Genomic DNA, 26,416 nt, shown 5'->3' on the forward strand with positions numbered 1-26,416 from the left:
GCGCATATTGACTTGCGTGCACAGCGTTGGCCGTGGCTGTGGCTTTTGGGCCGGTGGTTGTGTGTTGTAATCAAACGTGGGCCACACTCGGCGGAACTGTACATGGACAATTCTGATTGTATTCTGCTCAACTGCGGAGGCTAAGCCGAGCGAATCCATACGGCATAGCCAGCAATATCTTCAAAGCACCGACAGACTCAACTTTTACATGGCGCAACGTAACATGACACATAAACATGCTCCAAACCCCGTCCATGCCGCCAGAACGCCAAAGCAAAATCAGCAATACACGATAACAGCACCATTACGCATCCTCCATCTCGACATCCTCGTCCACCGTCGGCAGCACCTCCTCCCGGAGCGGATCCTGCACAAGCACCGGCGCAAGCACATCAAAGCTCCCCGTGCCCATCGAACCCAGCTTGCCCACCACAATCCGTGCGCTGGGGTTATCCAGGGCCTCTGCTTCCTTTTCGAGCACGGCATCCTTCAGGAAGCCCACCGTGGTCTCGAAGCTCATCTTCATGAACGGCGACGGGTTGCTCTTCATGCCGATGCGGTTGAACGCCGTGAAACCGCCACCCTTGGTCATGGCGTCGGCGATGAGACTGAGGTGGCGCTGGTCGACGCTGATGCCGTGGCCGCTGAAGACGGCGTGGATTTCCTTGACAATGGAGGAGCGGCAGGCTTCGACGCCGTAGAGGCGGAGCATCGAGTGGATGTCGTTGGTGGCGATGCGCGAGGTGTCGATGATGTGGCCGAAGTCGCGCATGGCGATCAGGTTGGAGCCTTCGGTGAGGATGTAGGGCTCGTCGAGGTCTTTTCCGGTGCCCGAGTCTTTGGTGACGAGCACGGCGCTGGTGATGCCGGGGATCACGTGGATGGTGGCGAACTCGGCGGCGGCTTCGACGTGGTTGAGCATGAGGATCTTGGGCGTGTGCACGCTATACTCGAAGGTGATTTCGCAGTAGGCACCGGCTTTGTCGTCGAACTTGAAGGTGGAGACGTCGGCACAGGCGTGGGTTACGCGCCCTTCACGGATTTCGGAGGACTCTTCGGAAGGTACCAGAGGCCCGGCGTCCTCGTCGTCGGACCCGGCCTCTGGGGTGGAGGCACGAGAGGCCTTGGGGCTACCGCCATAGGTTTCGTCCTCGCTTTCTGCATCGACGTCTTCGGCAGCTTGCTCGCCTTCTTCGGGGGCGTCAAACTCAACGCTATCTTCACGCCGGCCTCGCTGCTTGGCGTCAGTTGCGTCGCCTTCCGCCTCACCATCATCGCTCATCACATCGTCGTCCCTGCCACCTTCCTCGCCAGCATCATCTTGGCGAATGGTTTGTTGCTCGATGCTGCCAGAGGCTTCGCCGATGGTAGGAACACCCCCTGATCTGGCTGTGGAAAGTGATCTGTTCTCACCCTTCTTCTTGAGATCCATGCGAACCATCTTGTGCAATCGGGGGCAAAACTTCTTCTCGATCGACTCAGCAACGTCGCGGACCTGGATGGCATACTCTTGCGTGTACTCCTTGGCAGGGTAAAAGTCAAGTCGGATCTTGTACTGGCGGGCTTGGGTGAACTGTGTACCGGTGCCGACATTCTCAGTCACGGTGACCTTGTCCAACACTGACGACAAAGGAAGGCGGCTGATACTCTTGGCAAACTTGTCCATGTCACTGACTGGCATCTCTTTATGAGGATACAACGTCATCGAGGGGGTGCTGATGTTGGCACTAGCAGTCATGACAATCTCTCGAAGACGCGGGATACCCAAAGTAACGTTCTTGGCAGCGTGACCAGCCAAATGGAAGGTGTTCAGTGTCATCTGAGTCGAAGGCTCGCCAATGGACTGACCGGCGACCACACCGACAGCTTCTCCTGGTTCGACCAGTGAGCGTAGGTATTTGACGTCCAAGATTCTTTCGAAGTTTCTCCGCAGGATGTCACCGGATGCGTCCGACTTCTTCTTTTTGATCAGACCATCAGGGTTTTTGTCGAGGTACTACGGATGGTTAGATAATAGACCATGAAGCTGGAGCCATTACTTACTTCAGCTTTCGCAGCGTAGAAGGCCTCCGAGGTACTTCCACTGAAGCGACTGGGAGGATACTCTGCGAGAGCCGGACCCTTGGCGGAGAGTTTTCCGCTCTTCTTGTACTTCTTGTAGGCGGACTTGGTGTACTCCGTGGCCTCTTCGCTGAAGACCTTCTCGTAGGCGTCTCCAAGCTGGAGAGACTCGGTCAATGACCAGAAGTTCTCAGCCTGGAACTTGAAATCCTTGAGGTACTTTTGTTTCGTGGAATCGAGACCATCTTCTCCGTACAAGAACTGGACCATACTACCATCGGAATCACGGACTGACGTGTCATACTCGACGCGAAGACCCTCCAGGCCCTTGATGACACATCGCTGGAGGTACCCTGAACGCGAGGTCTTGACAGCGGTATCAATGAGACCTTCTCGGCCAGCCATGGTATGGAAGTAGTACTCCTGCGGCCGGATTCCGGTCAAGAAACGGTTGACGACGTAACCTCCGGCTCGAACACTGGTCTCGTATGGCTTGAAGCAGGGGAGCGACTTGCCACTGATCATGATTGGGACACGTCGACCTTCAAGAACCTGCTGGCCGAGATTGCACGAAATCTGGTTGGCGTTGACCAGACTACCCTTCGCTCCAGAGCCTGTCATGGTCTGCATCTGGTTCTTCGGGAAAAGTTTGATGAGCTGATGGGGCAGACACGCTTGAGTGACAGCTGAAGAAATCTTGGCCGATGCACCGTTGGTGAGCATATCAAGCGTTTTCGACTTGGAGTCGTCCCGGAGCACCTGTTCCAGTCGTCTCTTTAACTCCTTGTTGGTCGGTGTGATCTTGCTCGAATCCAGTGTTACGTAGCTTGAGGCAACTTCAAACCCGACCTTCTCCGCTTTCCTGAGCTCCTGCAGTCTCGCTTCGTCACCTTCCCGTGTGAGAATGAGATCTTCAACACCGCAAGAGAATGCACGCATGTTCAATAGCCTCGTTAGCAACCGACCAAGAACACTGAGTACTTGACCGGCAGACCTGGCTCCATGAGCTTCGTAGATGCCGTTCACTAGACCGCCACCTGCTGGACCAATTTGGCTCTTGTCAAGGATACCGCATAGGAGCTCGCCATCCTGTATGATGACCTCTTGCTCTTCGGTGAACGGACCCCATAGATTTTTGTTTGTCTGCGACTTCGACGTCAAAGTCAAACCGTGGTAGTCTGCTGGCTGGATGTTCTTCAATACTGTAGTGATGAGTTGTTTTCCTGTCCACAGCGGACGGGGCTTCCATATCGTGGGTTCAAGGGTGACCAAAGTACCTGAAGTCGTGTGTCCATTCTCAGGCCTCAGACAGGAGTACAGCAGCTCTTGGTATTCTTCTCGCGTGAAGAACATATCTTTGCTTGTCAGCCATACGGCCATGGAGATGTGATCTTGGATAAGACCTCTTAGAGGCTTTCCTGCAGTTGCAGAAAGGTACTGGTTGTCGGTGTTGGCTACGAGATTTGCTTCCGCTCGAGCCAGCTCGTTCTGTGGGAAATGCATGTTCATCTCATCACCATCAAAATCGGCGTTGTATGTGTTGCAGTTGGCGTAGTGCATGCGGATCGTCCTTTCGCCAGGTAGAACGCGAGCACGATGTGCCATCATGGAAGGCTTGTGGAGTGTTGGCTGACGGTTCATAATGACCACGTCGCCGTTGACGAGATGCCTATGAACCTTCTTGTTCTTGGATCCGTTCAAGAAAGCATTGGAAGGCGCAAGCAATTGGTTAGCCAAGGCTTGTCGCTCTTCGTAGTTCTTCTTCCTTAATGAAACGACTTGGCCGTACTCGTTCTCAATAGCGACAGCTCCCGGCCATTTGTCGGGTCCGTTCAGCACAGCCTCTTTCATGTCGTAAAAGTTGTGATTCGTAACGGGTTCCGGGAAGGTCAGTTTCTGTGCGAATACAGGTGGTACACCAATCTCGTTGGTTTCAATGTTGGGGTCCGGAGAGATGACACTTCGAGCGGCGAAGTTGACGCGCTTGCCCATCATGTTCTTGCGGAAGAGACCTTCTTTCTTCTCCAGGAGCTGCTTGACACCATCTGCACTGTTCTTCCCAGCAAGGCCGGACGCCGGGTTCGCATCCTTGTCGACCAGCGAGTTGACAGCACCCTGGAGAGTGACCCAGATGTTTTGCAGGTCGCCGAAATCGCGTCGCCTGTAGCCTGCTTCATTCTCCGCTCCGCGCATCTCTCGGGTGATCTGACGCATCGACTCGCAAGCATTCAAAACGTTCTTGTAGAGTGAGTTCCTCGGGTTCTCAGCAATGGAGTCTCCAGTCTTGTCTTCCATCCTGTATTTGTTGGGCGGGACTATGACGTTCCTGAAGAAGAACATATCCGCATTCACCTCGGCCATTGATGCTTTGGAATGCGCGTAGGGGCTGTAGAGTAGTCGCAGGATTTCGGCTTCATTCTCGAACAGCAGCACCATGTGCGCGTGGACTTCCGAGGCGTTGATGTATTCTTGGACGTTGTCGCGCGCAGCCGCTGCGGACTTTGTCTTTGTCTTGGAAGCTGTCATGGACTCAGATGCCACCAAGGAGCCGTCGGCCTCTTGCGCATCGAGCATGTCGGCGATGTCGTCCTCCTCGGAGAGGTCTGCAACGCCCTCGTCATCGTGTACGGTCTGCTTCTTGGCCCTCTCGTCTCTCCGTCGCAGAATGTCGAGCGGGTTCTCCATCCTCTTCTCCAATGTGGCCATCTGCACCCTCTCCTTCTCACTGAGGTTCTTGCGGAAGATCTTGACGCTTCGGTCCTTGCGGAAGGTGGGATTGACACCCTGGCAGTTCTTGCACTTCTTGCCCACGGAAATAGCGCCATAGAAGTCTTTGATGACTTGGCGCCTGGCGTCGGAAACGGCCTCGGTCATCTTGCTCCGCGAGTGCGCATCATGCTTGGAGATGCCCGCGCGCTTCATGCACTTTTTGACATAGCTATTCCGCTCGGCAATGATGCCATCCTCGTCCTGCTCGTCATCGTCTGAGTCGACTTGCTTGCTGGTCTTCCCCTTGTTGGCGTCAACGTGCTCATGCATGCCATTCGCGTCCTCTATCAAGCCGTGCCGCAGGAGTCGAAGTTTTGCAGCGTATTCGTTGACCTGGGCGCGGGAGAGTTTAAAGTTGTGGCAGTAACAGCACTTTCCTCGGAGGACGCGCAGAAGCTGATCGAGGAAGCTGATGTGGTAGACGGGAACGGGAAGCTCGATGTGTCCGCAGTGGCCCGGGCAGCCGTTCATGGTGGTGAGGCCGCATGTTGCGCATCTGTGGCGGTCAGTCTGGGTGGGGCAAGATGCCGGTGTGAGAGCTTACATGTTGTCTAGGAAAGCTCCCAAGGCAGCATCGTGCAGACCTCCCGGGACTGGGTGCAGGAGGGAGTCAAAGGTGGTCGGATTGGATATGCGCTTCACCGAGACGGTTCGGACGTCTTGCGCGGAGAAGAATTGGAACTCCACGCCACTGATGGCAGAGGCGACGGGGAGCGACGGGTTCATGGTTGGAAATTGGCGCGCGCTGCACCCGCGTCCCGTGTCTTTTGAGAAGTTGCAGCGCAATGCGACCGGCCGGGATGGGAAGCTCGTAGGCAGCGGGGACAATTTTTCGAGACTCGAAAAAGTTGGGCCGGGATTCTGCCGACGCTACGCTGCAAGGCCGCCGCGGCCCCAGCGCGTCACCTCTGCACAATTCACCCACGACGCCCGCGCTCCACCCACCGCTGCTGCATCTCCCCCGCCACGGGGGCCCTCGCTGTCGACGTTGGTTGACCCCGCTGCGCCGCCTGCCGTGCATAGCGAGTGCTTCTGGGCGCCCCCCGGACAGTCGACCCTCGCGCCTTCCGCGATACCACCCGCGACTGCCCCTTCGGCCACGCCCGCTCTTCCCGACTCCCACCCCCACGATGCCCGAGAAACGGCCGTACCCAGGCGACCACGGCGATGCCGTCAAGCGCGCAAAGCCCGCCGTCGACCCTGTTGCTGCTGCGAAGGCTGCCGCCGCCGCAAAGGCTGCCGAGATCAGAGCCAGGATCGCTGCGAGGAAACCACAGAGCAATGGCGCATCGCCGGCCCCATCGCCGTCGCCCGCACCGACACCCGCGCCCTCGGCAGCGAGTTCCATGTCCAAGCTCGAGGCCATGAAGGCGCGGACCGCCGCGCTGCTGGCCAGCAAGAAGATCGACTCCAAAATCGAGGCCAGCACCGCAGCCGCTGCAGACAGGCCGCATGCCGCGGCCGCATTCGACGCCCGCAGGCCGGCCGAGACCAAGGCCAAAGCACCCGCGCAGCCGTCCGAGGAGGACAAGAAGAACCCCTACTACGATCCAAAGCCCGTTCCTGGTGCCAAGGCTCGCGTCTCGCGCGGTCTATTGTTCAACTCACGGGGCAAGTACCTCGAGCAGGCCTCCAAGCTACGTGCGCAGAACCGCTTAGAGGAGATCAAGAAAGCGCTTGCCTTGCAAGCCCGCCGCGCTGGCCTGGACGAGAACAGCGAGCGCGGCTTCTTGGTGCAGCCGCCGCCGGACGTCGAGTGGTGGGACGAAGGTCTACTCGATGAGAAGACATACGACTGTATCCAAGACGAGTCCAAGGTCAAGATCGACGGTGACGATTCCATCATCACCATCTATATCCAGCATCCCGCTTTGGTCAAAGCTCCGCAAGACAAGCGCCTCATCGAGACGAAACCCATGTATCTCACCCCCAAGGAGCAGGCCAAACTACGCAGGATGCGCCGGGCTGAGGACCTCAAAGAGCACCAGGCCAAGATCCGTCTTGGTTTAGAGCCCCCGCCGCCTCCGAAGGTGAAGCGCGGAAACATGATGCGCGTCATGGGAGAGCAAGCCATTGCTGACCCGACCGCGGTGGAGATGCTGGTCGAATCACAGATTGCACAACGCCATGAAGACCACGTGAAGACCAACGAGGAGCGAAAACTTACCAAGGAGCAGCGACTTGCGAAGCTTGAGACCAACCAGCAAAAGGACGCTCAAAAGGGTCTCTACATGTGCGTTTTCAAGATCAACACCTTGGCTTATGGAAAGCACCGCTACCAGGTCGACCAAAACGCAAAGCAGCTGGCTCTCACCGGCATCACTATATTCAATCCGAAGATGTGTCTGGTCATAGTCGAGGGCGGCATTCATTCTGTCAACAAGTACAAGAAGCTCATGCTCAATCGTATCAAGTGGGATGAGAATGCCCGGCCTACTGAGATTCAGGCCGAAAAGCAAGCGCTGGAACCGAAGTGGATGCGTTCTATGGACGAGAACGGAGAGCTAAAGGACCACTCCCACAACACGTGCGTTCTTGTCTTTGAGGGCGAGCTCAAACAGCACGGCTTTCGCAAGTGGGGTTCGAAGATGTGCGAGACAGATGGTGAAGCCCGACAAGTCCTTGGGAGGAGCAAGATTGACAGTATGTGGGCACTAGCGCTTGCCAAGGGCCCCGAGTAGAAGGCCGCGCGGACGCCACAATCAACAACGTCAAGATGGGTACACTTGACTATACAGACTCTTCGCTTAGCGGTCGAGAGCACGCAAGGCTCACTCGAGTGACAGATCAACCAAAATTATGGATACCGTTCGAAGTGAACTGGCGGTCAGGCGAGAGCAGAGTGACTATGACCTGCTCGGAAGGAAACCGCTTACCAGACCGCTGCTCCATCGGCGTCCAGGTTCTTCCGGTGCGAGCACCTACGCCGTGGTGTATCATCTTGCTCGGTCGTGCAGTCCAGTATGTACGTCTGCAGAGATGTATATTGTTTTGTTCAGTGACTGTAAGTTTACTCTACCGCCCATAGTTGGAATGCACATATTAATGCAAACCGTGTTGCTAGCCCTACTCTCCACTGTCTTTGCATCTGGTACCCTGTCCTAGACGAGTGCTTTCCTGTGCCCGGACTCTCGCAGCCCTACTCGTGACCATGTGTGCCCAATTTGTTCTTCCTTCCCCTCACCTAGATCATGTCCCCACAGCGTAAGTCATATTATTAGATCACCCGTGTGCTAAACAAGCCCATGTCGTGGAATCTGCCCAATTGCGTGGGTGAAGGCCGTTCGCACCATAAGGTCTTTGTAGAAGCAATGCGCTTCCCGTTCATCATAAGCATCATTAACAAACCAGACTAACACGCAAGTAGGACATGTAGACACGACTGGGTATCTTCCGTAGTCTATTCGAACAATGTCCTACCATGTGCAGAAACAGATACAGTACATGTGTTTCCCTCACTCCGGACTGCTTTCCAAACCCTTCTGTCTCCCCCCTTCTCACCGCACACTCCTCTCCGCTTCCTCAGCCAACAACCTCGCCATCCACTCCGCCTGGCTCCAATGCGGGCAATGTCCCACCTTCCTCCTCACGACGCGATCAACCGCACACCGCCCGCTCTCCACCGCACTCTTGACAATCCACTCCTCGGCCGCGACCGTCGCCTTCTGGTCGCCCAGCGCGATTACGTATGTGGAAGGGATCCAGCGCCACGCCGCAAAGGAACTCGTGCACCAGTTCCCCGCCAGACTCTGCGGCACGAGCTGCGCTGCGATGGCCGCGATCTCGGCGTCCGAGACGTCCTGGTACATCATCGCCTTGACCTGCGCGGGGTGCACGTAGTAGATGCCGCGGGCGAGGTCGACGGTGATGTTCCGATCCTGCACGGTACAGTCGTCAGCTTCCTCGTCTTCAAACCATTCCCGGCATCCCGTCGTCGTCCTCGACATGAAGATGCTCCGAGAGGCGCAAGGCAAGGCAAGAGATTGGAACGAGACTCACCAACCCTTCCCCCGTCCCCGGCGGGACCTGCGTCCACCCCTCCCCAAACATGAACGCACACACATACACCAATCTCACCACGCCCCCCCTCCACCCCCTCTCGCCGCACGCCTGCTTCTCCAGCCCCGAAAGCCCCTCGCTCCCCGCAAGCCCGGCATGCGCGTGCATAACCACCACGACGTCCCGCCCCTCGTCCCTAGCGAGCCGCGTCACGCTGTCCCGTATCACGGCGATATCCGGGTCCCAATTGTGCAGCGGGGGATTTGCGCCGCTGGAGGGCAGGTGCGGGGCGCAGACGGGGTGGCCGTGGGCTTGGAGGAGGGGTGCGAGGCGGGACCAGCAGGTGGGCGTGTGCCAGGCGCCGTGGAGGAGGAGGAAGGCTGGTTTGCTCTGGGTGGTGCGGGAGCTGGAGGGGGGCGTGTGGGTGCGGGTTGGGGTAAGGAAAGCGGGGTTGAAGGTGGAGATGGGGCTGCGCTGGCGGTGGTGGAGGAGGGGGGGCTCTGTGTCTTCGCGGGAGACTATGTCTTGGGGGGTCGTCAGTGATTGCTTGGGGGGATGGCGGTGGCTTACGGCTTAGTTTGGAGAGAGCGTTCCACAGCGGCTCTGGGAGTTGGGGGTCGGGCTTGTCGTTTGCCATCGCTTCATGCACAGGGATTCTCGTAGTATGGTTGGAATGAATACACCGTGCCATACGAGAATCGAGGTTCGCCCGCGCTATGTACGCACTGTCGGACGTGCCGTTGTGGTTCATCGGCTGATCCTACTTGGGCCCTCGAGGCAGATACGTGCAGTACTTGAGGTCGATGTATGTAAACCGTGGCATCCACCAATCAGATATACCTGAGCACCGCTCTATGTTCCTTCGGCTCTCGAGGCAGAAACCGATGCCAGGACCTCGAATGCATCAACCAATCAGGCAGACGTCGGTCACAGGAGGAGAAGAAAAACAGGAACCGCAGTGCAGATGCAGAACCGCTAAAGCAGGTTCGACGTTGAAATCAGCCCCGTTTTGCGCGCCCGTTGCATGTACCTGTACACCCACATGCTGCCGAGCCAGCGTGGTTGTCACGGACTACCTCTAACGGCAAGCCCAGCTGCTAATCTGATCCCCTTACACGCACGCAGGCTCTGGGGCGGTATACATGCCCGTCACAGGGCCCTTGACGCCTCCCGTAGACCCCAAATCCTTCAAATCTTCGCCAGTAGTGGGTGCAGCCAGCGCGCTGCTCCGGGGCCTAGTGCGTTCGCTTGGCAGACCATGCTCTGTGATGTCGACGGTGTAGCCGGGGAGGGCGCAGTCGTGACGAGGGTGTGCGAGCGTAGGAGGGAGGGCCCGGGCAGCGCGCCATGGCTTTGGTTCAAGTTATACCGGTAGCGGAGATAAGTGGGTGTTTAGACGAGATACGGACGTATGCGCGCTTGGGAGCCGGTTTAGGTAGAGTGTCTGTGCGGGCGTTGGGGTCCATGGACTTGCCCTCCGTGTGTCGAGAGCGAGAACATGAATTTGAAATTGTAATGTGGGGGTGTAGAACAAGAGCACTGTACGGGCATGCATGTGATTCTCAGGTACGGTATGTAAGTAAGATGTATGTACCTGTGGCGCATGTAGTTCTATGTGTGCTGCAAGTAAGCTTCCAGCGATCGTGAACGAATACTTACTCGTCATTCAAGCTCATGATTCAGCCCGGTCAAGCGGCGGTAGCGCCCAGGCCGATCACCGTGGCCACAGCGTTCGTACATTCCCTAAGCCGACTGTGGGGGCCACATTCACGTGATCTCGCGTACCTGTGTCCTTCGGGGCTTAGCGGGCATGAATATGCTCTAGGGTGGGCGGGGGCGCGGTCGCACCACTGTGGGCAATAGTCTGACGATCCTGCCTGGAGCGGAACTTCGCATTCCTTACACGATAGGTTACCGTAGGAAGTAAGACTGAAGGAAGTAGCGCCTGTTGTATTCGCCTCGCCGGCCTACCATACGTCTGAGATTCCTTCCGCTTGATGCTTGTTCCTTCCCGTTCTTGGCTCACGCTCTGGCTAAGTATCGGACGTGCATCAGATACAGGGTGTACTATTGGTAATTTCATCATATACCGGTTCTCTTCTGTAGAAGCCTACGTCAACCGAGGCTGGTTCGAGGGACCTGACTAGGTATAGTATACGTCGCCCCCGTGTCAGTATGGTCGGAGGTTCTCAGTGCCTACTCACTGGGACAGCAACTGCGGGAGAAGGGTCTACTACTTCAGGACGCGGGCGAATACTAACCTTGAACCAAACGTAGTGTCTCGGGATTATTGCAAATACACCGAGGTCGACCCGGCGTGGGTATGTCATGTCGTATCTACACATGGTGGCCAAGCACACAGAGCTTGTACTTCGGTACGGCGGCCCAATAACACCAGCAAACGGTGTCAACTGTAAGATCCTCATGGCAATGGGGAACTTAAACGCGGCGCGTGTGTTGGCAAAGATGCTCCCTGGATAGGCGGACATAGACGAGTTTGGAGCAGAAGATCTCAACGGAAAGACAGCGGAAAAGGAAGGTGCTGGTCCAACAAAAGGACGCGTGCGAATATCCCCAGTACGATCCCTACGTCTATTTTTGTATGTCCCTAGAGGCGTTTGGATTCCATCCCTCCGAAGTCCGGCAACCTCAATCCAAACTCATAGGAGAACCTGGCAACAGCGAGAACGCACTCTAACGAAAACTCGAATCGTTGTTTGTCTCGAGCCATATGGAACGACAAAAGGTTACATGATGGATATACTACTGAGCCTAGATCTACAGCGCCTTCCAATGTAATAACATTCCCCGCAACTACGCCTCCCAGCCAGCAGGCACTCCCCACCTACCCCCTCAACTCAGGAGCATCATTCTACATGCCGTTGTGCACACCTCGGTTCGAGAACCTCCCTCCCTTTCCTGGAACCGTAGACTCGTTAGTATCCCGCGCACTGACGCGCGCCTTTTGCGCCCCCACTCACCTTCCTCGAGCTCGTACCCCTCCGCCCTCGGCCGCGCCGAGAGCGGCGCCGAAATTCTCCTCTTGACTTCGGAACTCTGCGCGACTCAGTACCAATCTCCACCGTGGAACGAACCTGGGCCGATGCATGTGTACCTTGCGCGCTTTCCGGCCCCGTACGCGGACAAGGAATAGTAGCGCGAATGTGCCTGCCGTGAGTCCCACACTGCCCAAGGCGATGCCGGCGGCGTATGCGTCCGGAAACGTAGCTGGTGTCCATGGATAAGCGTTGAACGCCATGACGAGTGGGTGGTGGTGGTGATGAAGGAGACTGTGGGGAAGGGACGTCAGAAAGATGGGTCGACGCGTGAGCTGAGGCTGTGTCCGGGGGCGAAAAGGCGGAAAGGCTACACAGAACGTTGTGACGAGATGGTGTGGCGACTTGGTTGGCTGTGTGCGTCGCGTGGTTGTACTCGTGCGCTGTGTTACGCTGACTACGGCTTGGTTGTGTTGTACGAGCCGATGGGGCGCTTCTAGGTGCAGTCTACCGGGTTGTGCTAGGCATGAATTGCGATGTTGTGGACAGAGTTGATATCGAGGTCTGATAAGACGTTCCACACGCATTGTGCTTCTCGATCAGCGCGTTTGCGTTACAGAATAGAGTGAGCATGACCAAGTGCGGGCGTAGCTGACTTCATCCGACATGTTGTGTGTATAGAGCCAGTAGGATGGAATTCGGCCTAGTGTGTAGGTATCGAGATAACAGGAGAAGGAGCAAATGTCTATGCCATGGCTTTGTGCCTGTTGTTGATCAATTTAGGGCAGCTATCAACGCGGGCAGACAACTGTTCCTACATAGTCCTTTGTGATGGGCGTTCGAAACTACCCACCGGTACCGTGCGACGCTTCTGTTACCCCGTGGCCATAACATACCGTCGATGTGGATACGTAAACGTACGAGAACTAGAACTCCGCAGTGCAAGCCTCACATTGTGACGGGGACTTTTGTTCTTCGGTGCCATGGTGCTCACCCAGCTGCGCCTTCTCAACGTCTCTACCACTCGTCAAGCCAAAGTATTACCACACCTCTACCAGCTAGCACGTGCACGAAATGCTTTCAGACCAGAAACTCCGCATGTACCACTCAGATCCCGATACGTAGCACCTGACCGAATCAGCGATCTTCATATAGACAAGAAGGTCGGCTTTACGTCTGTATTGAGATCGTAATATCTGCTGCGCAATATGAAGTCTATGCTACCGATGAAATCCCTACCACAACACCAGCGCGCAAAATGCCGGGATTGTAACAAATGCAAGCTGTAACGCCAATCATGCAGAGACTATTGCGGTCAGTGTGCAAGTCCGATAACCAAGCCGACTCGTCCCCGAACCAGTAAGTTCCAACGAAAGCATCATCGTAGCCATTTCATGTCTGAGGCTCATTGCACCGCGTTCCTCGGCTCGAGCAACAGCTTCCCCTTTGGCCCAGCCTTCTCCACGAAGCCCTCTTCCCTGGTGAACACCCGCTCCCCCCTCAACCACGTCTCCCTTACAACACCCTTGAGCGTCTTGTCCTGGTACGGCGAGACCTTGTTCCGGAACAGCATTGTGCTCGGCTCCACGCAGAATTCGGCCGTCTCATCGAACACCACGATATCCGCGTCAAAGCCGACTCCCAAATCGCCCTTGCTGTGCTCCAGTCCAACCTGCTTGGCCGTGTTCTTGCAGCACCAGCGCACAATTTCTTCCACGCTGAAGTTCGCATCGCGGCGTGTGCCTTCTGTCCAGAGAATTGGTAGGCCAAGCCCGACAGAGGAAATGCCGCCCCAGGCGCTGAAGAAGTCACCCTTCTCCTCGGCGAGCTCTTCCTCGCCTTCCGAGGAAGAACAGCTGTTGCAATCTTTTTCATGGCCTGGCTTGCGCGTGCTCTGCTTCTTGGGTGCGAGGTGGGCGGGTAGAAGCTTGATGTCGGGTGTGCAGGGCGAATGGTCGGATACGACAGTTTGGATAACCCCGCCGTTGAGGTCTTGTAGGAGCTCATTCCATAGACCGTCTTGGTTGGATTGTTCGCGGATAGGTGGGCAGCATTTGTGGCGCGTGTCGCCAGCTTGAATGTTCTCGGCTGCGAGGGTCAGATAGTGGAAGCAGGTCTCCGCGGTGATTTTGATTCCCTTTGCGCGGGCTTCGCGGAGCATCGGAATGGCTTCAATGGCGGAGAGGTGAACGATGTGGAGTTGGAGTTCCGGGGCTAGGTGGGATAGGGAGAGGATCTCTGCGATGGCATAGGTTTCGAAAGAAGGGGGACGGGAATCGAGGAAGGTTGAGTAGTGGGTAAGAGGACCGCTTGGCGCAACAGGTGGGTGCGCGCGCTGAACATCGTCGCCTACTGAGTCAGTGATCGGAGGGATCATCTCGGCGTGGAACATAAGCGTTGTGGCGGAGTCCTTGAGTTCCTTGAGGGCCAGCTCGATGTCGTTGGGCTTAACAGCTGGGAATTCGTCGACCTGCCATATGTCAGCTTCGCTTGGTTTATTCGGGCCAATGGAACATACGCCACTGTCAATCAAAAAGCCCTTGAACCCTCTGACACCTTCCTTTACAAGACCCTGAAGCTCGCTAGCATTGCCTGGGATCACTCCACCGTAGAAGCCGACGTCAACCCAACACTTGCCTTTGGCAGCTTCTATCTTGATGTGCAGATTCTCGACCGTAGTCGTAGGCGGGATAGCGTTGAGGGGCATATCAACGACAGTGGTCACACCACCAAAAGCCGCAGCGCGAGTACCAGTCCAAAAGCCTTCCCATTCTGTCCGGCCGGGCTCATTGAGATGTACATGAGCATCCACCAGACCGGGAAGAAGGATGTGTGGTGAGTAGTCAGTATACGAAGTGCCCTCGGGGACTAAGATTGTGCGCCTCGTTAGTGTGCTGCTGTGATGGCATATCGCGATTGTTGGGGTGACTTACAGTCTGTTGGTGGAAGAACGGAATGGAATAGGGATGTGATTTTGCCGGTAATATTAGATACCACAATGGTGGCCTCCGTTAGTCTTCCAGCAACCACTGCTCTTGACGAAGCGAAAACAGTGATGGGGTGGACTGGCGTGCTGTGAGGCATGGGTGGGGGAGTAGTTGCGTGGGGAGCCATGTCAGAATGGCAGACAAAGAATCTGGGGAAGTGGCTGCGATACGGAGATATGCGTACTCCAGCTGGGGTATGGAGCTATAAGCAATTGCACGCTGCGGCTTTTACCGTCCAGTGTCTCAGTAAGGGAGGTCTAGTCAGGCAGGCCCGTATAGATAAGCAAGATAAGCCACAGTTGGTATGCTTAATTAATGTATTTGAAGCCGCTCTGAGCAATGCTGATTCTTGTGTAACACAGCAAGACAAAGAGGAAGAGGCGCTGGAAGACAAGCCGGATTTGTCGAAGCAAAACCTGGGGTGCAGACCCTTATCTATCCGTCTTTGCAATCGCTGTGCCCAGTCGGCAACCTTGGATCCACATGAACTCCTGAAGTAGCGGCCATAGGCACTCGGTAGGCCTCGGGATGGCGGTAAGACAGTGGGGATTTGGGATTACTCGATAAAAATTGGTATGTGCTGCTACATGTAGGTTATCGGAGCCGACCTAGGCTTGCTTCGTCCTTCTCCAACCAGCATGGTCTCACCACGCGCAAGGATGTGTCAATCCACCATGCACGCTTGCAGACCAGCGGGGCACCAGTCTGGACAACGTTGTTGGCAGCCCGGCGAAGACAACCGTTGGCTTTTTGCTAAAATCGAAACGGACAGACTTGGTTCGATGTGGAGTTGGTGGGCGGCCGCGATAAGCACACATTTCGATGCGCCAGGGTTCTGCCGCTTATCTGTCAAGTAAGGGCGCGTCCAACCGAGATCGCGTAGGGCTAGCGCAGGTGCCCCAGACGACTCCAATAAAAGCCGCAACGTTCGTCATGCCTCTCAGACGGTATGAGCATTTCCTGGGAGCTCGTCTTTGTTGTCTTTTTGAATGTGATCGACACACCCTTTGGAATTTCTTGCTGCTCTTCTGTTTGAGCATTGCTCGGACATGGCAGGATCGGAACTAGGACCGGCGTGTCCTGATTGGGTCAAGCTAACAGGATTGTCAGCGAGCTGCCAGCAGTACATTACTCGATAGAAACGCAATCCCCATCAAGTCACGGTAACGAAGCGCGACCTTACCACCGCTTACCGCTTGCGAGTTCCCTGCCCATCGGAGGCGGCCGAAATCTCAGCACCTCCTACGTTCACCTGCCGACACTAGGACCGATGAATTTTCGAGCCTTTCTGTTTCATCACGGTAGCCGTCTTTCGGCGAGTGCAGCCCTAGATCATCCGTAGCGGCGGCAGTTTGGCTACACGGTCGGAAGCTGAGCCACCTCCCATCGAACACCTTCGTAAAGACAGAAACAACAAAGTCTCATATAGCACTTCCCAAACGCATGGTACGTCTAGCCTTGCCTCGAATGAAGCCCAAAACAAGATGACGGACACGTCTGGGTCCCGCGGTACGGGGTGAGGTGGCGAACGTCGTGGCCCAGTTTTGATCGAGTAATAAGAATCCCCTGCATGCGTCCGGACCGCGGGCACTTCACAGTAGCGCATCGAGTAATACAAACACGCAAGATGGCAGGCCGAAGGCACATCCACCTTCTAGCTGCGTTTTGCAATATTCGGCCGATGGATAAAGTTGAATTTTCATGCCGCTTCTGCATTCGACCCTTGTCAGTAGGCGAGTGTGAATTTCTCTTACGTTGCGCCCGTTTGAAACTGTTGGGCGGCACCAACTGTGCACATGGTGATCAAGAGCCGCTTTGCAAAGTGAAGGCGGCGTCGGTTCAGAGTAGAAAGTATCATTATGTTGCAATAAATTGAAGTAGCTTCGCGATCCCCGTACAATAGAGACAGCTGGGAGTAAATTTTGGAGATAGATCGATACATATCGGGCACGGTTAATGCCTCTTTGTGGACTGTTGTGGTTCTGCTCAAGATGTACGATCAATAGGCAACTTGCCCGTAAGCCCATCAATCGTCGTGTCACGATCTGGTGAATCGATTAAGGCTCGATTGCGTTCGAGGAGTCAAAGCAGCATGTTGTAGTTTTTCATCCGCCAGCAGCTTCTGGCTCGAGTAGGTGCTGGCTTGGAGGCCGTAGTCACCTGCTGATGCTTTGTAGATGTTCAGATAGGTATATGCATCGGCCTTGTAGTAGATTGGCTTGAGCTTGGGGTTGACCACCTGAATCCAGTTAGTATTAGCTCCATGTACCAAAGGCAGATTGAAATTCACTTACGCCAATGGAGACTAGCTCTCTTAACACGCGCAAAACATCGTTTTTGTCCTTGAAATCTTTGGTGTAGATGCAGATCAGTCGCTCTCCTGGTTTACCCTCATCCGGAGCTACCTTCGCAGAAGGTCCCAAGCGATTACTAATGACGCCATCAATCACAAGTCGCCAGATACGTGTGAGATCCTCAACTGAGGGGAACAACATCCACTACTGCTGGTTAGAATGGAACGCGTGAAATTCGAGTTCATAAGCTCACTTTGCCGAGTACCACATTGGTCTCCGTGGCCAAATCGGTGATACGCTGTTGAAGGAGCCTGCTTTCTTCATTCAAGCGCCGAGTGACCAGGCTCTTGTTCTTCTTCTGTACGTCCGATTCAATGTCCTTGCGCGTCTGGAGACTACGCGCGAGAAGCTCTCGTCCACGAATGGTGAAATTGTTGATGTCGGGAACTTTGGATTTGTCTTGGACCTGTGGGTAAGGATTATGCACCCAAATCCACTCATAATCGTAAGCGGAAGTCGAGACAGGAGGAATGCGTTTCGCAAAGCCTTCCACCGTCTCACCCAGCTGCCAGCATCCTGATTGGCCTTCGCCGGGATTGCTGAGTGGAGGTGGAGGTATATCTCTATGTTCAAAGACCACAGCATTTAGGTCTGTCTTGCGTGTGGACCATGACTTGACAGGCAGGAACTCTTCGCAGCGTATCTCAAGCCGATCCTGTTCATGCTCATCGCCTAAAAGAATGTCAGCGTGAGCTGCTAGACTTACAGGCGGCTGTGCATAGACGCATAGAGGTCTATGGCTATGCTAGCTATCAGGGCATTTCACAGTAGGTTGCCAGTACGTGCTGGCTTAGCACAGATTACGCGAAAGATCGCTTCAATAGTGTATATCTGATGTTCACATACACGCAGAGGCAGCTGATTACGTACCGTAGAAACTTGAATCGTCCGAAATCCAGCCATCGCCAGAAACCATCTCCTCCTGTTCCATCTTCGAAATGGGAGAGGCTCTGTCTCATCCCACAAGCACAAAGGTTGTGACGATGGTCGAAATCATGCCTTGGCGATATGACGATTGAGTGTTACACGGGAAGCACATCAGTACACGCTAAACCCACGAGCGCACGCGCCACCCCATTTACGCGCTCGCTCGACGCGTTTCGGCCGCGACCCCTCGACTTCGCTGTACTGACCACTGGTCGCGATACAACTCACACGTAATTGCCGATACCCTCAAAAAGCAGTCACGATGCCTCACTCGGTCACACCAGAATCGACGGCCGCCGAGGAACAGCCCGCCATTAAGGCCGAACAGAACGCACAAGACATTGCAATGGCCGATGCACCGAGTTCCGGGGAAGCGGAAGATAAAGCGAAGGTAAACCTAGAAGAGCTTTTTGACGACGATGACGATTCGGATGGAGAGTTTGCTTCGAGTGCTCCAGTCAAGTCGGAAGAGGAAGCCTCGCAGCCTGCCCAGACTTTGTACGCCGATGATTCCTACTCACGAAGATCACTTACTAACAGCTTGCAGCAAAATCTCAGACAAGTCACAATACTCAGACCCAGATGTCATGCGAGCCTTCTACCAGCGCCTCTTCCCGTTCCGGTACCTTTTCCAGTGGCTGAACCACTCTGCCGTTCCCTCCACCGACTTTGCACACCGCGAATTCGCTTTCACGCTGCCCAACGACGTCCTGCAGCGATACCAGTCGTTCCCTACCGCTGATACGTTTCGCAAGCGATGCATTGCAGACACCCCGCCACGTATCGACATCGGTCCTGTGTACTCGACGAACCCTCGCGACCGGAAAACACTGCGAAAGGCTAGTGCGTTCCGCCCAATATCACGAGAACTTGTGTTTGATATCGATATGGATGCCTACGACGATATCCGAACATGCTGCACGGGCGCAAACATATGTCAAAAGTGCTGGACATTCATTACAATGTCTATCAAAGTGGTAGATGTAGCGCTGCGCGACGACTTTGGGTTTAAACACGTTCTGTGGGTGTATTCTGGTCGAAGAGGAGCCCACGCGTGGGTGTGCGACAAGCGTGCGCGAGAGATGGACGATTCTAAGCGACGTGCAGTATATGGCTATCTGGAGGTGCTCAAGGGAGGCGACCAGGGCGGAAAGAAGGTCAATGTCTGGCGTCCACTGCATCCGCATCTGGAACGGAGTCTCAAAATCCTACCAGAATATTTCCAAACCACGATCCTTGCTGAGCAGGATCCTTGGGCAGGCGAAAACGCCGCGCACTTGCTGAACCTGATTCCGGACACCAAGCTTCGCGAGGCGTTGCAGAAGAAATGGGATTCCTCACCAGGGCGACCTAGCGCGTCGAAGTGGGCCGACATCGACAGCGTTGCAAAGTCTGGCGCGCTCTCCAAGTCTTCCAAGGAGCTGCTGGAAGCGAAACAAGACATTGTTCTGGAGTACACCTATCCACGGCTCGACGCCGACGTCGGCAAGAAGCTCAACCATTTGCTCAAATCACCATTCGTTGTCCATCCTGCCACAGGGCGGATATGCGTGCCGATTGACCCGAGGAAAGCAGAGGAGTTCGACCCGCTTAGTGTGCCCAAGGTCACGGAGCTGCTGGTTGAGATTGATGAGTGGAAAGAAGAAGATGTCGAAAAGAAGATACAGGACTGGGAGAAAACCAGCTTGAAGCCGTACATTGATTACTTCAGAGGGTTCGTTGCGGGGCTGCTGAAGGAAGAGAAGGAGAGCGAGAAGGGCGGGGTCAAGAGGGAGCGAGATGAGCATGGCGAAGCCATGGAGTTCTAGTTGTGTATACCCTCGCCCCTGTGGCCTTGTAATGTGATATGTCCGATATGCAACGCAATTATTCTAATCTACAAGCCCTAGCTATTGTTGTTCTTCCCGCCTAGCCTTGCCCGTTGAGGACATGCATACTCAAGTACTTAGTAACCGTCCTATTGGGTAACATGAAGCTTGTAACTTGGCACAAGCCGTGGCAATTCTACCGTATAATGGCGAAAGATTGGCGTGCCAGAAGGTGCAATGCATTCGAGTCACGATTCACAGCCAGCACACATCACGACGGATACAAAGAAGCAGCATTTGTGAAGTCCCAAGACAGATTTGATTGGTGATTCCATGTCCGGCATGTGAAGAACCTATGCGGTTCAACTTGTCGTTCGTAGCTGTCGTCCGATCATCTCATATCTCGTATCGCACCCCGAATTCGTTTACTTGGACTCGTCGAAGACGTAGGTGAGGTGGCAACGGCCGCAGTACTGGCGGTTGTGCATGGCAGCCATGAAGACACCAGCACCGCACTCGGGCTGCGGGCACTCGCGGCGGAGACGCTCGATCTTGCCGTCGCCATCGACCTTGTAGTACTTGAGGACAGCGAGCTTGGTCTTCTTGCGCTTGTGCTTGATCTTCTTGGGGGTGGTGTACACCTTCTTCTTCCTCTTCTTGGCCATACCACCACGCAGGCGGAGGACCAAGTGGAGTGTCGACTCCTTCTGGATGTTGTAGTCGGAGAGGGTGCGGCCATCCTCGAGCTGCTTTCCGGCGAAGATGAGACGCTGCTGGTCCGGGGGAATTCCCTCCTTGTCTGGGCGGCGTTAGCGGGTGCCTCCGGTTCTGCACAGCGGCGTGCAACATACCCTGAATCTTGGACTTCACATTGTCGATGGTGTCCGAAGACTCCACCTCAAGGGTGATAGTCTTACCCGTGAGGGTCTTGACGAAGATCTGCATGGCGGCCTGGGGGATGTTAGCTGAGCTCGAGACAGAACGCGGCGCAGATGGCAAAACGCGCAGATTCATTCAAGAACTGCGCGCTTCCCGGTGCATCAGACGCGCTGCTGATATGGGCGTGCGTACCTAGACAATCTGGTTGTCTTCCTCAGTCGTCAGTACAGAAAGTTTGATGGTGGGGAGCGAAATTAAATGTGGGCGGCAAAAGTGTGCACGGCGATAGGTTTTGCCGGTCACCGGTCTTGGCCGCGCCTTTCCGGATTAGGCCAGATGACGTGAGCTGCCTTGTTACATGCTGGCTAGCGCCCGCCCGTCGCGCGGGCGAGCGTTGCTGGGTAACGGAGCGGGCGCCTGTGTTGATTTCCATCCAGATACGGACTTCAAGATCGTCATCTGCGGAGCATCCTTCTTCACCCACCCCAATCCACATCTACTTTTATCAAACCCACTTCTATCGCATTGGGTCTGCAGAGCTAGACCGCGCATTTTCTGACGTTACACGCACGCTTTTGACAGGCTTCGGCCACATACTTACTTGAGCAGGCTGCTAGGAGACTGCGACTGTACTGAGGAGACCTTAAGGACCTAAACCGCCCGGCGGAGCGCCGCTTGCACTGCGTGAGGTATGCATTATTCTTCTGCGCGCAGCATTGGACTTCGTTGCTGACAGTAGACATCAGATTCGGACCCATCAGGACTATCATTTCCTCGGACAACAACACCCGGACTCGACGAGCATACAATATGCTGTCCACAAATGCACCATCGGGCATCCAGCGCCGACGAACGCTCCACCGCCGACAAAACTCAACACCGGCGGCGTTCGAGGCGCCCCGACTGCACCAACTACCGACTAACATACAGCAACGACGAACGCAGCGGACAGGCATGAGTCTTGACCTCCGGGGCCTTAACCTCGAGGCAATGACGAGGCCTGGGACTGCTGCTACCATTCCGGAATACGCGACACCGGATGGAACGGTAAGCAATACTAACCTAGGACAACAACCACAGCATACTATGCAAGTAGCGCATTCGCACAGCCAGCACCAGCCGGGCCCCCAGCAACCCTTTTTGCGATCCCCAGTACAGTCTCTTCCATCACCCCGGACTCCTCATCGGACGCTCCGGCCGCAGTCTCCCCCGCGGCCTTCTCACTCTCCTTCGCGAGCTCCCAACTCGCCCACCAAAGCAATTGTAGATCAGAGGATCAAAGATCTACAAGAAGACGTACTAGCAGTGTACGGTCCCAATGCTAACCTCTTCATCACTCTCCCCACACCGAATGCGACACCACAGAAGCCGGCCCAAATCGCGCCACAAGAGCAACTTCAGCCAGCTGCATTGGCACCGAGCTTCTCAGATCTCGCAGACATCAAATTCTCACCGAGCTCAAATGCGATGGCCTTCAATTTCGAGAACCTCGACTACGACATGGGCTACGAATCCTCGTCGTATTACACGTCCGATGCGCTCTCTCCATCACCTATCTCCTCTCCAAACCAAAAATCGATGCAAGCGTTCCTGGAGAACATTCCCGAGTTTCCTACGCAGGAACAGATGGCGGAGCTTACACCGCATAGCTCCGCATTTTCACAAGCTCCCATGTTCTCTCCCTCTAGCGCATCAATGTCCATGAACGGAATACCTTCTACCGCTTTGTCGCAGTCCGCGCTTTTGCCTGAGCTAGAAATCGACGCCAGCCTAGAATACACCGGCATTTCTCCAGAGGAAGTGCAGCGCTACATCAGCGAACAAGACCAAACTACGAACAAGTGGACATGTCTTTACCCCGAATGCGGCAAGGTCTTCGGTCGGCGAGAAAACATCCGCTCCCACGTCCAGACACACCTCGGCGACAGGCAATACAAGTGCAACGGATGTGGAAAGAAGTTCGTCCGTCAGCATGACCTAAAGCGACATGCAAAGATACACACCGGAAACAAGCCTTACAAGTGCCCCTGCGGTGCCGGTTTCGCGAGGCAAGACGCACTAACGCGCCACCGACAGCGTGGGATGTGCGTAGGCGGGTTCGAGAACGTAGTACGAAAGAACGTGAAGCGCGGCCGTCCGAAGAAGCATCGCCCAGAGTTGGATGAGCGTATTGATAAAGCCAACAAGACTCGCCGTGCACTAGCATCTGCGTCCTCCTCAGTCTCTGGAGGCTCGCCTATGTCAGATCCACGTTCTTCTCCGCCACCGTTCGAGAACGATCTACGGGCGCAAACATCGTCAACAATGCTTCACGAGTCGGTGAGCTATCACGAACAGATGAGCTCGAATTCAGACCATTACACGTACGTGATACCATGCCAAGTCCCCGGATATCCACTAACGACTGCAACAGTTATGAATCCGATGCGAAGCCTTACATCGAGCACTCTACCTCCAGCTTCGCGTCTAACAGCTCATATGCTGATGATGCGACATCAATGGCTCTCCTACAACACTTTTCACAACCTACACATACGCCTCCCATGTCGCCAGCCAACCAACGTCCGAATTCTTCCGGATCAGCAAGCAGCGGGAAGGCACCTATCCACTCAAGTCCTCTGAAAGTCGCATCTACGCCCTCTCAGTCATCGACCCAGTCAAATCCGTTCACGACCCCTCCCACATCACCCGCCGAGCCGAAAGACGAAATAGATGAGCTGTTCGAGTTACCCGATAACTCGTATTCCCAGTTTGAGCTCGAGCTTCAAGCTATGGGCACCTTGGACGGGTCGTGCGACTTCTTGGATTTCACTGTGTAAATTTGGCAACCGCCTCTATTGAGAATGTTGTATGATACTTTTTTGAGCTTTTACGAACGCGACACGAAACGGCGTTCTAATATCTCAGGGAGCACACCTGCTGGCTGGGTGCCAATCGGCGAATATGGCTTTGGACGGATACGTTTTAATGGGCTGCATCACGACAGAATGAATCTTCTTGATACTGTGTTATAGGGTTTGCTTGCCACCAACGCTCTTTAGCCGTTGTTTTGGAGGAGCAGGCAAACGGAGGGGATGTGGCTTTTTGCTTCTTTTCTTGCTTGCCCTTGAGCGTTTGAATAACGTGGATAGTGCAGATAGCTGTGCAACGACGGCAATGTCCGTAATGGAATATCACATCGACTTCATAAAACGGTCTACAGACTACAATACCCTAAATGAACGATCAACAAGCAGAAAGAGCTTTCCAAGATCGCCACTGATCCAGACCCAGAAGAAGCAGTAGAAGAACACCTCATACAGCACAACAATACAAGTCCCTCACCCGCCAACCTAGCCGTCTACTCCTCCGCTGTCTACTCCTCCGCGTGCGCCCCCTTCTTCTTACCCCCATGCTGCACATCAATGCTGTAGAAATGCACCTCGCTCGCGCTATTCCCCTGGTTATAATTCCCCGCCTTGAAATAACTCTTCGGGCTCTTCAAGCTCCCGGTCCCCAGCACCTTCATCTTCCCCCCGTCAATCGCCACACTCAATTTACCACCCTCATACCGAATCTCATACTCGAACTTCTTCCCAATTGTCACCTTACCCACCTTGGTGTACTTGAGACTGCTCTCGTCGGGGATCTGCTCCACGCCCATGGTCACCTCGCCCTTGGCGTTGACGAACAGCTCGCAGACCGGTTTCTTGGACACAGCATCGTCGACGTGGATCTGGCCGACGACGGTGCCGTGCGCGGAGTCGTCCGCCTTGACGACCTTGAGGCTGGCGCGTAGGCGGTTGACCGCGGCCTTGGGGGACCATGAGGTGGGGTCTTTCTCGCGCAGCTCGGTGCGGCAGTGCTTGCTGTTCTTGGTGGTCACGCAGCCGCAGGTGTCGGATGAGCCGCAGACTTTCAGGACGAGCGCGCCGTCGGACTTGTTCGTGTAGAAGACGTTGGACTTGTAGCCGGAGCAGCCCGCGAGCTTGCTGCCTGTGATCTGGTCGGGGTGGAACGCTGAGCCGGTGGGGAGCTGGAGATTGAACTTGGAGAGGTCGAAGTTGCCGCCGGGGGCGCAGGAGGGGTTGAGGCTACGAGTGTAGAGGGGGTTTGGGGTTATGGGGGCGGGAGCGGCGAGCGTGAGGCCGAGGGTGAAGAGGATGGTTGCAGTTGGGAGGGAGAACATGGTGGAGCTCCTCAAATAGAGTAGGATATGAAAAGATATGTTTTGAAAGTAAAAGGATTGGAACAAGTGTGTAGAAGTGATAGAATGAGCGAGTGATGTAAGTGGGGTAGAGACAAACGACCTGAGAAAAGAAGACGAGGAAGAAGGAAAGAATAGACTGTATGTGTGCTGGATGATACTCATTGCGAAGCTGAGATCTACTTATACAAGCCTGTATCCCCTACTTTGCAGTTTGTTCGGGGGCTCCATACACGGAGTGGCAGCTTCGCCACTAAGCACCGCTTCAAGAATCAATCACCGTAAACGTCAACAGTAAGAAACTCTCCGGGGGATTCAGTCGAATGCATTGAGTCCATGAACTATGTTAGATGGTACACGGATATTCCTCGTGCTCTGAAGCCGTACAACGGTGGTGAATAAGCATGGGGAATGTCCGGTCCGATGCTCGCTTAGGTTGTTTGAACCCAGCTAGAGTGCTGCGCAGCCCGAACTCTTGTTTCAGTGACGCTTGTCCGTGGTTTATCGGTGCACTCATTCAGTCAAGGTCCTGTAGCTTCTGCCGTGGTATCAGCTATATTTGTGTACCACATGCTCGATGACCAGGGCGCAAAGGGACCTCGGGAAAGACGGACGAAGTTCCACGGTCAGCAATGCATTACCCCTGAAAACCTTGGAAGTGGAAGGGATAGCCGCGTAATATTGATTGTTACCTAGGGATGCATGAAGCAATACGGTATTCGCTGCATCGTGGTTGCTGATGATAAAGCTGTGAGGAAAGTCTCCACGGCGGGCGTTTGCGCTGCCCGCCAAGCCCTGGTCGGCGTTACCTGTTCTTCCGTGCCGACCCCCTCGAGCATTGACCGCCTGTATCGTAAACACCGCTTATGTCATGTACCGTGTCTCCTACGTCGAAGATTCAGTGCAGAAGTTTGTGGTTCTCGGGCCAGAAGAGTATGAGTACAGGCGGACTGTGAATACAGCCTCCACAGTCATTCAATGCTAGAGGGAACTTATCGCCCAGGCTGACTCTACTGTTCTCCTAGATAAAAGGCGCGAGGACCTAGGGAATTACTAGCTGTGGCGACTCAAGTTCATAGATCATACGAATCAACGCGGACAGGGTCCTGTCTTTGAGATCTGCCAGGTAGGTACCCTGTTTCGACTATCCTAAATCCCCAAGAACGCTAATCTCTCTATTTAGTGGATCTTCTATACCCTTGCAAAGGAGCACAAACTCGCAACCACTCTCACTTTTAAGAAGATTGAAGCTACTGCTGAAGACGTCATCGTCCTCCTTAAGACGCTGTGTCAGCGTGCTGATGATATACCCTGCCAGCCTAGCACCCGCGTCTCCTTCCACGGCATCCTCCTCCTAGCTGCTATTAGAGGCTTCAGGCGGGCGACGATAACAAGCATTAAGTATAGGGACGTCAGCCTAGCCGTAGTACGGGACCCCAACAACTAGTTA

General features: G+C 54.9%; 11 protein-coding genes across 11 annotated transcripts; 4 read left to right on the forward strand and 7 right to left on the reverse strand.

The window, feature by feature from the left end:
* Positions 1 to 31: 31 nt before the first annotated feature.
* CC84DRAFT_1197324 (DNA-directed RNA polymerase-like protein I subunit) lies at positions 32 to 5,622 on the reverse strand. The gene is made up of 3 exons (XM_018181514.1): positions 5,375 to 5,622; positions 2,044 to 5,326; positions 32 to 1,996 (listed from the first exon to the last, which is right to left on the reverse strand). The coding sequence occupies exons 1-3, from the start codon at positions 5,554 to 5,556 to the stop codon at positions 305 to 307; spliced, it is 5,157 nt and encodes a 1,718-aa protein (XP_018033986.1). The 5' UTR covers positions 5,557 to 5,622; the 3' UTR covers positions 32 to 304.
* A 130-nt stretch (positions 5,623 to 5,752) lies between these two features.
* CC84DRAFT_861108 (PRP3-domain-containing protein) lies at positions 5,753 to 7,888 on the forward strand. The gene has a single exon (XM_018187666.1). It carries the CDS (start codon positions 5,961 to 5,963, stop codon positions 7,509 to 7,511), a length of 1,551 nt encoding a protein of 516 aa, XP_018033987.1. The 5' UTR covers positions 5,753 to 5,960; the 3' UTR covers positions 7,512 to 7,888.
* A 439-nt stretch (positions 7,889 to 8,327) lies between these two features.
* On the reverse strand, positions 8,328 to 9,466 carry CC84DRAFT_1218924 (alpha/beta-hydrolase; the record flags this gene model as incomplete). The annotated part of the gene is made up of 3 exons (XM_018183040.1): positions 8,328 to 8,708; positions 8,830 to 9,353; positions 9,400 to 9,466. The coding sequence occupies 3 exons, from the start codon at positions 9,464 to 9,466 to the stop codon at positions 8,328 to 8,330; spliced, it is 972 nt and encodes a 323-aa protein (XP_018033988.1).
* A 2,146-nt stretch (positions 9,467 to 11,612) lies between these two features.
* CC84DRAFT_1165840 (uncharacterized protein) lies at positions 11,613 to 12,096 on the reverse strand. The gene is made up of 3 exons (XM_018178808.1): positions 11,945 to 12,096; positions 11,811 to 11,886; positions 11,613 to 11,748 (listed from the first exon to the last, which is right to left on the reverse strand). The coding sequence occupies exons 1-3, from the start codon at positions 12,086 to 12,088 to the stop codon at positions 11,702 to 11,704; spliced, it is 267 nt and encodes an 88-aa protein (XP_018033989.1). The 5' UTR covers positions 12,089 to 12,096; the 3' UTR covers positions 11,613 to 11,701.
* A 1,134-nt stretch (positions 12,097 to 13,230) lies between these two features.
* CC84DRAFT_1218926 (allantoinase) lies at positions 13,231 to 14,909 on the reverse strand (the record flags this gene model as incomplete). Its single annotated transcript, XM_018183041.1, has 3 exons — positions 13,231 to 14,295; positions 14,344 to 14,693; positions 14,759 to 14,909. The coding sequence occupies 3 exons, from the start codon at positions 14,907 to 14,909 to the stop codon at positions 13,231 to 13,233; spliced, it is 1,566 nt and encodes a 521-aa protein (XP_018033990.1).
* Positions 14,910 to 16,673: 1,764 nt separating this feature from the next.
* CC84DRAFT_1165843 (DUF1917-domain-containing protein) lies at positions 16,674 to 18,175 on the reverse strand. Its single transcript, XM_018178809.1, has 4 exons — positions 18,037 to 18,175; positions 17,360 to 17,838; positions 17,107 to 17,310; positions 16,674 to 17,051 (listed from the first exon to the last, which is right to left on the reverse strand). The coding sequence occupies exons 1-4, from the start codon at positions 18,095 to 18,097 to the stop codon at positions 16,851 to 16,853; spliced, it is 945 nt and encodes a 314-aa protein (XP_018033991.1). The 5' UTR covers positions 18,098 to 18,175; the 3' UTR covers positions 16,674 to 16,850.
* A 180-nt stretch (positions 18,176 to 18,355) lies between these two features.
* On the forward strand, positions 18,356 to 19,901 carry CC84DRAFT_1094955 (DNA primase small subunit; the record flags this gene model as incomplete). Its single annotated transcript, XM_018174589.1, has 2 exons — positions 18,356 to 18,542; positions 18,619 to 19,901. 2 exons carry the CDS (start codon positions 18,356 to 18,358, stop codon positions 19,899 to 19,901), a joined length of 1,470 nt encoding a protein of 489 aa, XP_018033992.1.
* On the reverse strand, positions 19,865 to 21,006 carry CC84DRAFT_1149190 (ubiquitin-domain-containing protein). Its single transcript, XM_018176662.1, has 3 exons — positions 20,973 to 21,006; positions 20,753 to 20,852; positions 19,865 to 20,700 (listed from the first exon to the last, which is right to left on the reverse strand). The coding sequence occupies exons 2-3, from the start codon at positions 20,844 to 20,846 to the stop codon at positions 20,327 to 20,329; spliced, it is 468 nt and encodes a 155-aa protein (XP_018033993.1). The 5' UTR covers positions 20,847 to 20,852; positions 20,973 to 21,006; the 3' UTR covers positions 19,865 to 20,326.
* Positions 21,007 to 21,186: 180 nt separating this feature from the next.
* CC84DRAFT_1123023 (uncharacterized protein) lies at positions 21,187 to 23,963 on the forward strand. The gene is made up of 3 exons (XM_018175646.1): positions 21,187 to 21,469; positions 21,527 to 23,143; positions 23,194 to 23,963. Exons 2-3 carry the CDS (start codon positions 21,591 to 21,593, stop codon positions 23,597 to 23,599), a joined length of 1,959 nt encoding a protein of 652 aa, XP_018033994.1. The 5' UTR covers positions 21,187 to 21,469; positions 21,527 to 21,590; the 3' UTR covers positions 23,600 to 23,963.
* Positions 23,964 to 24,102: 139 nt separating this feature from the next.
* Positions 24,103 to 24,948, reverse strand: CC84DRAFT_1206959 (alginate lyase 2; the record flags this gene model as incomplete). The annotated part of the gene is made up of 1 exon (XM_018182070.1): positions 24,103 to 24,948. The coding sequence occupies one exon, from the start codon at positions 24,946 to 24,948 to the stop codon at positions 24,136 to 24,138; it is 813 nt and encodes a 270-aa protein (XP_018033995.1). The 3' UTR covers positions 24,103 to 24,135.
* An 884-nt stretch (positions 24,949 to 25,832) lies between these two features.
* CC84DRAFT_1177611 (uncharacterized protein) lies at positions 25,833 to 26,413 on the forward strand (the record flags this gene model as incomplete). The annotated part of the gene is made up of 3 exons (XM_018180293.1): positions 25,833 to 25,899; positions 26,046 to 26,092; positions 26,150 to 26,413. The coding sequence occupies 3 exons, from the start codon at positions 25,833 to 25,835 to the stop codon at positions 26,411 to 26,413; spliced, it is 378 nt and encodes a 125-aa protein (XP_018033996.1).
* Between the last annotated feature and the right edge of the window lie 3 nt (positions 26,414 to 26,416).

Source organism: Paraphaeosphaeria sporulosa (assembly GCF_001642045.1).
Source record: "Paraphaeosphaeria sporulosa strain AP3s5-JAC2a unplaced genomic scaffold CC84scaffold_7, whole genome shotgun sequence".
Taxonomy (NCBI): Eukaryota; Fungi; Ascomycota; class Dothideomycetes; order Pleosporales; family Didymosphaeriaceae; genus Paraphaeosphaeria; species Paraphaeosphaeria sporulosa.